General features: G+C 40.2%; 1 protein-coding gene across 1 annotated transcript; it reads right to left on the reverse strand.

Annotated features, from left to right (window-relative positions):
• Positions 1 to 9,011: 9,011 nt before the first annotated feature.
• LOC149138460 (uncharacterized) lies at positions 9,012 to 9,770 on the reverse strand. Its single transcript, XM_089450360.1, has one exon. It carries the CDS (start codon positions 9,768 to 9,770, stop codon positions 9,012 to 9,014), a length of 759 nt encoding a protein of 252 aa, XP_089306486.1.
• Positions 9,771 to 10,634: the final 864 nt, after the last annotated feature.

The following is a 10,634-nucleotide window of genomic DNA, read 5'->3' on the forward strand; positions in this document are numbered from 1 at the left end:
GGGCATAGAAAGAAGACTTAGTGCCTGAGTGCTATGAGTAATTCAGAACTCCTCTGAAATTGAATTATGAACAAAGTCCTGATACAGGGAGCTCCAATTTGGTGGCACTTGGTCGAGGGAGACCCAAAGGACCAAGGGCGCAAAGCGAGGTCAACACCTAAGTGCTATGAAGAATTTCGAAGCTCAGAGTTTCATAACTCAAATGCTTTATGAAAAAGTTCCAATGAAAGGGGCTTCGATGTATGTTGGTGTTTGGATGTAGAAACCCAAAAGAACCAAGGGCAAGAGAAGTCAAGAAAGGAAGATAGGTCCCCAGTAGGATCTGAAGGCCTTAACACCTTAGTGTTAAGTCGTTGGTCATAACTCTCGGTTCCATGGTGTAAATCAAGAAGGAACTGAGCAAAAGGAGCTAAAGGTAAAATCAGAAGCTCTTGATTTCGAAAGGTCACTGTAATGAAAGTTATGACATGTATGAGATACGATATTACAATACAGAGGAGAATGAAGTCAGTGGTCATAGGCAACGGTCACATGGAGGAATGCGATCAAAGTCTAATTAAGAAGGAACTAAAGGCCAATCAGGATTTTGCGATTTTGTAAGATCTTTTTAATAAGAAGTTATGAAATGAAGAAGATTTGATATTGTTGTACATAGGTATATGAAGGCGTATGAGGATGAATGGGTCGACAACTAAGTAAATGTGTGCAGAAGGTTGGTGTCCCAGGAGTAATGGTGGCTGCAGAAATCATTAGGTCAAGACAGAGAGGACCATGATTTGTAGAGGTAGCAGTTGACTCTAGAATGTCCATGCTTGAGATTTCTTGCATGTTAATGAAGAATTAAATGTAAAATATGGCTAAGTGAAGAAATTTTGATCATAGTACATGAGAACCATGCTAAAAGTACACCCTGATCTCTGTGAGGAGTTAAGAAGGATGGAGAACCATGTTATGCATGTAGAAAAAATTCATGATTGGTCTCATTGGAGTGTGCAGATGGAATAAAGATTTAATTCTCAGTATGGAGAATGCTCAGGATCCCATTCTCATGATTTAATATAGTGTCTTAGTCAGATGAAACAACATAATGGAGAACCATGCAGAGGTACACTCGTGCAGTATGGAAAAAGGTAGTAGAGGCAACATTGAGTAGAGTGTAATAGTAGATCAAGATCCATGAGATCAAATGAGAAAAGTGGGGAACACAACATTGTTGAGGGAACTATGTGGAGAGTGTTGTGCTGAGTGTGTGCTACTGTGTGTGAGGATAAGTAAGCATGTTCTTCTGTGAAAGCTTGAGTGTGCCTAAGCAAAAAGCAGAGACCCCGAGAGAGAGCCAATGCTGCTATGCGAAAGGCCAAAGGTGCCTACATAGAGGAAGAAGGCCGAGAAGAGTGTGATGTTGTGTGCAGTGGACAGAGGGCCAAGAGCAGTATGATGTTGTGGTGGTGACGGTAGGTTGCTATAGAGTGAGCAGGGTGAGCAGAGACAGAGTGTTGCATGGGCCAAGGGATGAAGAGAAAATAGTTGATATCAAGCAGAGTGGTTGCCAATAATAATGAACATTGAGTTCTTGTTTGAGTGTGGGTTGGAGCCTACATACAGGGAGTTGGTTCTTCCATCTCTAGTGGGTGCGTGAGAAGGCTTAGGGGTTGGTGCCTCCTGAAATTTGGTGCTTGCATAAATCCAAAGAGTTGCAAGTTGGTGCTTGCAACAAATCCGTGAATTTGGTGCTTCACATGGTGCTTCTGGTAAGCTGGACAAGTGTCTACAAATGGAGGGAATTGGTGCTTCTTGCTAGTGGGTGCTAGCAAACAATCAAAAGGAGTTGGTGCTTCCTATGAGTGGTGGCTCACAAACAGATCGATGTAATAGAGTAGGTGCCCTTATTTTACATCAATAATAACAACAAGCTTTGGTGGTCTTCCCGAAAGGGTTTCCACGTAAAACCTTCATGTCTCATGTGTTTGCTGCTCATGATGTGTATGATTGTGTTGATTTATATGATTGTTGTTATGGCTTATTAAAGGCTACTTTCATATAATGGATGCTAATTTTGAATGAAAAATAAAATTAGCCTTAATACTGATTCACCCCCCTCTCAGTATTAACATTGTTTCCAACAAACAAAACCTCTAACAACATTACTGAAGAAAGATGCATTTTCTTGGACTCCAGAAGCAACTAAGGCCTTTTAACATCTTAAAGAGGAAATGTGTCAAGCATCGGTCTTAACTATGCAAGACTTCACACAAACCTTTATTATGGAATGTGATGCATTAGGAAATGGAATTGGTGTTGTTTTAATGCAAGAATGAAGACCAATTTCTTTTGAAAGTCGTCCAATCAAAGGAAATTATCTACACAAACCTATTTATGAGAAGGAAATGTTGGAAATACTACTTGCACTAAAGAAATGGAGACCTTACCTAATGGGAAGAAACTTCAAGGTAAAAATAGATGATGACAATCTTAAATACTTTTTTTGAACAAAAATTATCTTCAAAAGAGTAGCAAAAATGGGTCACCAAGATGTTGGGTTATGATTTTGAAATCATCTACAAAAAAGGAAACAAAATGTTGTTGCGGATGCACTCTCAAGAAAGATGAGGATGTGGAAGCATTGTTTTGTGCAATTTCTATTATCCAAACTGATTGTATAACCGAAGAAAGAGATGAATGGAAGAATGACAAAGAGGTGAGGACACTCATTCAAAAGTTGCAGCAAGATCCTAGTACATTTGATACATTTAGCTGGAAAAATGATTCATTATGGTACAAAGATCACTTATATCTTTGTAACAATTCCCAACTCAAGCAAAATACTCTTTTGGAATTGCACACCTCCCCCTTAGGAGGGCACTCAGGATTTTTAAAAGCTTACCACAGGGTCAAGAAGGAGTTTTTTGGGGATGGCCTTAAATTTGATATTCAGAATTTTGTGGCAGAATGTTTGGTTTTCCAACAAAATAAAGTTGAGACAATTAAGATCTCGGATTTGTTACAACCTTTAGCCATTCCAAGTTGGTGTTGGGAGGAGGTCTCAATGGATTTTATCATGGGTTTACCCAAGTTTGAAGGAAATAGGGTCATCGTGGCCGTAGTTAACAAAACCAAGTATGCACACTTTTGTGTAGTATCTCATACTTTTAAAGCTAGTAGAGTTGCTACTTCATTTATGGAAACAATTCAAAAGCTACATGGAAACCCAAATATTATTGTAAGTGACAAAGATCCAATTTTCACTGAAAATTTTTGGACAAAATTATTTTCTTGTCTTGGTACTCAATTAGCTCATAGCTCATCTTATCATCCTCAATCTTACGGGAAAACTGAGATAGTGAACAAATGTTTGGAAGGATATCTTCGTTGCTTTGTATATGATAAACAAACACAATTGGTCAAGTGGTTACCTCTAGTTGAATGGTGGTATAACACTTCCTTCCAAACTGTAGCAAAAATTACCCCATTTATGGCACTTTATGGATATCAAGCACCATCCATCACATCATATTTGAGAGTACATTCTAAGGCTCAAGGAGTGGAAGATCACATCGAGAATCAACAATAATTATCCAACTCTTAAAGGATAACCTCAATTTGGAGTAGAATTGAATGAAACAACAGGTAGATTAGCATTGCAGTGAAAGAAATTTTGATGTAGGCGACTAGGTATTTTTATGACTACAACCATACAAAAAAATGTCCCTCAAGAAAGCTAAGAAGGATAATAAATTATCACCTAAGTACTATGGTCCATAGAATGTGTTGCAAAAGATTGGTACTATGGCATACAAATTGGAGTTACCTACATCTTCCCGAGTACACCCAGATTTCCATGTTTCATGCTTAAAGAAGGTTATCGGTGACAAGCTCCCAGTTCAAACAATATTTCCAGAACTTGATGAAGAAGGAAAAATCATATTTGAGCTTGAAGCAGTCACGAAAACAAGAACCCGACAACTATGAAATTGATTAATTTCAGAGTGTCTCATTAAGTGGAAGAACTTACTCGTTGAATATTATACATGGGAGGATGAAAAATTTATACAGAAGCATCTGGAACTAATCACGCGTTGAGGACAACACTTTTTTGAAGGAGAGGGGCATGTTTTTTTTTTAACAAGGTCGGATATTTTTGTATTATAAAAAGTAGAGAGAGGACTGAGTCCTGTTACATATCGAGTGCGAAAGGTCTTTTGTGGAGGCGCAAAAGGGGAGCGTAGTCCCTACCTCAACATAAGAGACCTTGTTTCTAAAATGCTGGAAAAGAAAATGCCCATATTGCCGAACAAACTGACCAAGAAGCAAGCAAAATTTGCAGTGCATATGAAGGAGGAGACAAGGAGTTCACCAAAATTGGTTTATAGATTCCTCAGGGTAATGACCCTTCTTTTTACTGTAATGAGAGGAAGCTTCATCCTGCTCACTTTGGTTCAGAGAATTTGTATAATCAACTGCATCCTCAAGATGCTTACACTTATCCTTCAACGCTTCAATCTCAGCTCTCTGGTTCTCAATTTCAGTTTGTTTGTAGTTATTCACACTCTTCATCTCAGAACGGAGGTCTTTGAGTGTTTGAATGAAGCGGCCGATCATGAAACGATTGGCACGACACAGAGCATAGCTGTCATTTTTCTCCACTTTCTCTAAAGGATTACAAGACATCTTGAGTGACTTGTCGACTGTCTTACTCTTCTGATCTCTGACCTTATGCTGGGAGCTTCTGAGCTTGTTGAAGTGATCGCAGATGCTGAAAGCTATTTGGGTCTGCTTATGAAAGAAGGGTGTACACGAAGAAAGAGTCTCGGGCCTGTTGAACTGGGACTTCCAAGTGGAAGGAATGCTGAGAGAGCTGGAGAGGTTTAGGAAGAGCGACTAGGGACAATACATAGAGGTTCCTCTGAAATTATGAAACGGACCAAGAGCGCAGCTGGGAAGGAAAATGGTGGAGGGGTACAGAGTAGGGAGAGCACACTGGATGAGCAGAAGAGGAGAGCTTCTTTTCAACAGAGAATGATTCTGATCAAAGGGGTCAATATCGATGGCCTTAGAAGACAGGATTAGAGGCCAAGAGAGGATGAACAGAGCCTCAAAAAGCATGAACCTGAACACTCTTAAAACAATGGTGAGTCTGCTGGAAGAGTCGGTTTGCAAGACAGAACTAATGCTATAAACGACTTGCTTACCTCTATTCGGCCCTTGCGCATTGGGATTGCTAGCGAGAATGTTGATCACTATTAGCTCACCTCCCTTATGAGCCTGTTGCTCTCTCCCTCCAGTTGCGCGATGAAGATTCTGATGGAGGTTCTTGAACTTGGGATGCTTTTTATAGGCTAGATTTGGCTTACCAGGCTCGCGATTCTTCTCAGATTTCTTAGGAGTAATCCCCTGAAAACCGTGCTTGCCCAACTTTCTGTTCAAATCAGTAAGTGTAGTACCCTGATTGATATGACCTGTATAAGCTATGTTCGGATCCTGGAGGTGGTTTCTTTTCTGGAGCAGATCACGAAGCCTTTGTATCTTCATAATGAGGATATTCCTCTCTGCACGAGAAGGATTGGGTGAGATATTCCTGCCAGACAACTGTAGTAGGATCTCCTGCTGCTTGTTCGTATGAGGAGGCTTTGTTTCTTTCGAGTTGATGTGTTTATCTGTGCTTTGGACCTTGGACCAAGCCTCCTGCAGAGGCAAATTAAGGGATTGCTTTTTCATAGGTGTCATGGATTTCTTTCACTGTCCCAACCCTTTGATCCACTGCCTTGTTGGCGAGTGAATCAACCTTTTGATTGTGGTTCCTTAGAACATGTTTAAAAACAACATTTCCCAGGATTTTTAAATTGTCCAAAATTCTTTGCCTGATTTTATTTAATGCTTGATTTTTAAAGTCTCTCCACGCTTCCATAGCAGCAATTATAATCGCTGAGTCTCCAATGATGATTGGATCTTTAACCTGGAGTCTTTTGAGAATACTGGTGCCCATAAGTAAATTGTAGGCCTCTGCCTTATTGTTTGTCATAGTCCCAAGCCCCCATTCATAAGTAGCAATTGTTTCACCCTTCGGATCAATTATTAACCTGCCTGCCCCTGCTCTTCTAGGGTTATTCTTAGAGGCTCCATTGAAGAAAAGAGTGTATTTTCTTTGATTTTTGGTCCAGTCCTCAATCTCTTTTTCATTTCCACGAAGTTTCCACTCTCTAGTTTTCCCTCCTATCTTCTTTAAAATTTGTATCTTAGCTGAGCCTTCCATGAAGGCCTTGCTATACCAAACCTTTTCTTCTTGCTTCCAGCTATTTTGATCCATGATTGGCACACCATTTGCGCTAATCATCTCCGAGATTTTCCCCCAAGTTTTGGCTAAAATGGACCCGGAATTTGGTTTTTTCCCTTTAAAAATGCACTTATTCCTAGCTAACCAAATTTGCCAACAAAGAGTGGAAGGAAGGCACTTCCAGATTCGAGTTATGGCAGTTTTTTTTTCTTGGCATAAGGATAGCTTTGCTCCCAATTTTTGTTTAAAGTTATCAGCTGCTCAGTTGCGTCAATGTTCATTTCAAGAGGACTGATAAGTTGCTTCCAGCAATGATTTGCAATAGTGCAATTTAGGAAGAGACGCTGAATGCTTTCTTCATCTTTTTGACATAAGACACAAATAGAGGGGCCATGAAAACCTTTCTTCCTTAAGTTTTCCGCCATAAGGATCTTTCCTTTTAGAAGAGTCCAGGCGAAAAATTTAATTTTGGGGAGGCATTCATTCTTCCAAACAACAGACCAAAGATTCCAATTTTCGTGATTGTTGTGATTATGAAGAAAGTTGTAGCCTGATTTAATTGTGAAGTTGCCTCTGCTTGGGTCCCATATATAACTGTCCTGTCTCCTTTTGTTTATGGGAGCAGCTCCTACAAGAAGGAGCTTTAAATCATCCCACTGGTTTTTCAGTCTATTTGGAAGAGACTGAATTCTCCAAGAAATCCATCTGTTTTGTTCCTAGTCAGAGATGGAATATAAAGAGGTTGTGCCTTTCTCATCCATCCACTCTTTCAGTCCTCTTAGATTTTGATGATGGTTCAAGGGTGCTGCTCCCATTAATCTGTCATTCCAAATAGAGGTGTCTTTCCCGTTCCCCGGATTCTTAGAGATATAGTCTCTAATTTGAGGGATAATTTTCTTGATGAGTTTCCAAATTTGGGAGCAAGGGCGGTCTGGAATAATTTCTGTTAGCATCTTTGATCGCTGACAATTAAGATATTTCCTTGAGAGAGCTTCTCCCCACCATTGATCCTTCCCATTTAGCATTCGCCAGACAAGCTTGATACCAAGGGCCTTGTTTGTCAAACTTGGAATCCTGATAGATATACCTCCTTTTTCGAAAGGGAGAGTCACTTGATCCCATCGAACAAGACTAATTTTTTTTGAATCTTGTTTTCCTCCTTGCCAAAGGAAGCCTCTAGTGATTAGCTCCATTTGCTTGTGAATGCTTGTCGGGGCCAAAATTAAAGCATACTGATAAATAGGCAAAGCTGAGAGGAGAGCTTTAATTAAAATTGTTCTACCTGCTAAATTTAGCCACGTCATCCCCCAACTTTGTATTTTCCCCCTCATTTTTTCAATTTGTTTGTTCCAAACCTCTGTCTTGACCATTTCTTTTGCCAGTGGTAAACCAAGATAAGTAAAATGACACCATGTTAACTGAATCGGGATATCCATAATTTGAGAGATCCTCTACATTATATTTATTGACACATTCCAAGTATAAATTCTGCATTTCTTATTATTTAGGAGGCCTCCTGAGACATCGAGGAAATCATCAAGAAAATTTTTAAACCGCCTGGCTATGATACTAGAGGCTCCCCCAATGAGAAGAGTGTCGTCAGCACAGAGCGAGTGATTTATTTCTTTGACCCCGCGGGCTATTCTAATGCCAGTAATTTTCCTTTTTTCTCTTTGACTTTCTAGCTGAATACTCAGTGTTTCTGCCATCAAGATAAAGAGGAATGGGGAAAGCAGGCACCCTTGCCTCAAACCTCTCGTGCTTCGAAAATACCTGCTAGGCCTGCCATTGATCAACGGAGCAATCCAAGGATTGGAAATGCAAGCCAAAATAATATCAATGAACTTGGGAGAGATGCCGAACTTTTGAAGAGTGGCAGCGAGGAAATTAAGGTTCACTCTGTCGAAAGCATTGGCCATGTCCAGCTTTATAACCATGCCTTTTTCCTTACTTTGAATGCTGCTGTGGATGGCTTCCTGAACCAATATTACATTATCAATTATCTGTCTTTTTGGAACAAAGCCGCCTTGGTTTTCTGAAATGATACTAGGCAGAATTTTTTTCAGCCTATTTGCCAATATTTTTGTGATGATTTTGTAAGAGGAATTGCATAAAGAGATTGGCCTATATCTATCAAAGGAGATCGGATTTGGTTCTTTCGGGATAAGAGCCAAGTGGGATGCTTTGGTGTTTTCGCCCACTTTATTTTTTTTGAAAGCGTTTTTGATCATCCTTACTAAATCTTTTTTGATTGTAGCCCAATGGTTCTTGTAGAAAGCTATGGTGAACCCATCCGGTCCAGGAGCTTTTTCCGGGTGCATGCTCCAAATTACCTCTCTAATTTCCTCCTCTGTGACCTCTTTCTCCAGCTCTCTATTTTGCTGTTCATTTATTTTGCTGCTGATTTGCTGTAGGAACTCTTTGTTGTCCACTTGCTGCTCCCTTGCTGAAAGGAGGTTTTTGTAATAATTATGGGCTGCCTTTTTTATTTCCTCCATTTCCTTTATTTCCTGTCCTTCCACTTGAATTTTATCAATTTGGTTGCCAACTCTTCTTATCTTTAAATTGTTGTGAAAAAACAGTGTTTTTATCCCCCGCTTTGAGCCATAAGCATCTTGACTTTTGCCTAATTTCCTCCTCCTCTTGCCTGATTTGTTTGTAAAGTTCCAAGAAGATTTCTTTTTCAAAAGCATGCTCTTGCTTGGTATCTTTCAGATTTTCTTTCTCCTTGCTCCAGTTTTCAAGTTTCTTTTGCAGCTCTATTTTTTTTATTTTTTTCCTTGAGAGCGTTTTCTCTTGCCCAAGCTTTTAGATCTGATCTTAATTTTTTTAATTTAGTTTCCCATACGTAATGAGGGGAGCCTAAAACAGGGGTTTCCCAGCTCTCCTTTACTATCTTACCAAAATCTTCCTTGCTGTCCCAGAGTTTGTTATATTTGAAAGGAATTGGGCCGAGATTCTCCAGCCTATCCAAAATCAGCACCACCAGCTTATGGTCAGAGGCTGATGCGTGCACTATTTTTCTTTTGATGGTTGGGAAGGCTGCTGCTATATTCTCTTGAATCAAAATTCTATCTAGTCTTTCCTTGATATTATGTGCTCCCGATCTCTTATTACTCCAGGTAAATCTTCCATTGCTTGGTGGAATGTCAAGAAGTTTATGCACTTCTATGATGTCTTCCAGGGCTGCTCTTGAGGGGTCACTGAAGTAATTGCCTCCCAACTTCTCATCTATATGTCGAATCAAATTTAAATCCCCTCCTATAACTAGATTTCTCCTTGGATCTTCTTGTGCTTCTTCTTTTACTGATTCCCAGCACATAGCTTTATCTCTGTAGTGGTTTGGAGAGTATATATTTATTACAGTATACTCTTCATTCGTTTTCTTATTTTTTAGATCTGTCCTGACCCAATAATTGTTAAGTTTTTGATGGATGAGTTCCCATTTCCATTTGTTCCACAGCGTGCAGATACCGCCTGAAGCTCCAATGGAGTCCATAGTTGTTCCTTCAAATTTTTTTTGAGTCTTAATCAATTTTTGAACCTCTTGGTTGCTGACTTTGGTCTCTTGGATCATAAAAATGTCTGGTTGTTCCTGTTTTATTATGTCTCGAGCTGAGTTGGTTTTGAGAGAGGAGCCCAGACCCCTGCTGTTCCAAGAGACTATAATCATTATTTACTCGATTTGTGATGAGTTCCACCCTTTTCCTTTTTCTTGATTTTTTCCCCACTTCCCTTTTGTTTGCCGAGGAAGGAGTCCATTGGCTGTTGAGTGCCGATGGCCATTTCCTTTGCTGCTGCTTCGTCTCGTATTTCTTTGTTGGATTTCCTTCCTGCTTTTTTCGGCTGATCCCACACATGGGTGCTTTCTTTGACTTTGTTTCTTGTTAGGATTCGATCAACGGTGGGTGGGGGGGAGGATAAGCTCTGAGTGGGAGAAGAGATGATGGCTAGTGCATTGGCTTGGGTAGGGGAATGAGGGGATGGCAAGTCTTCCCCTAGGATTTCAAATGGATTTGAGGTCGGGTTTACTGGAGGGTCCTCGATGATAGGAGGGATAGAAGCTGAAGCAAAAGTTTCGAGGGGCTGAGAGGGGTTCGGGGCAGCTTGTTTATTATGGGGCTTCTTTCGTTTTACCTATTCCCAAGTGTCTTCTTGTGTCTCTACATTCTCAACATTCTCCATTTCTTTTAATTTACTACACCTATTTGCAAAATGACCGTATTCGTGGCATACCTTGCATTTGAAAGGGATTTGTTCGTAGTCCAGCTGCTGGATGTGAGGCCATTGGTCCACCTTGATTTTTATTGCCTCCGACAGTCCTTTCCCCAGGTCTACTTCCACGCAGATGCGAGCACAAGCG

Source organism: Pinus tabuliformis, chromosome X (genome assembly GCF_031772625.1).
Source record: "Pinus tabuliformis cultivar Carrire ecotype Pingquan chromosome X, CPIR1, whole genome shotgun sequence".
NCBI classification, from domain to species: Eukaryota; Viridiplantae; Streptophyta; class Pinopsida; order Pinales; family Pinaceae; genus Pinus; species Pinus tabuliformis.

Bases quoted from the DNA above. Each gene is read 5' to 3' on its own strand.
- LOC149138460 (XM_089450360.1), bottom strand. From the start codon at position 9,770: ATGGACTCCATTGGAGCTTCAGGCGGTATCTGCACGCTGTGGAACAAA.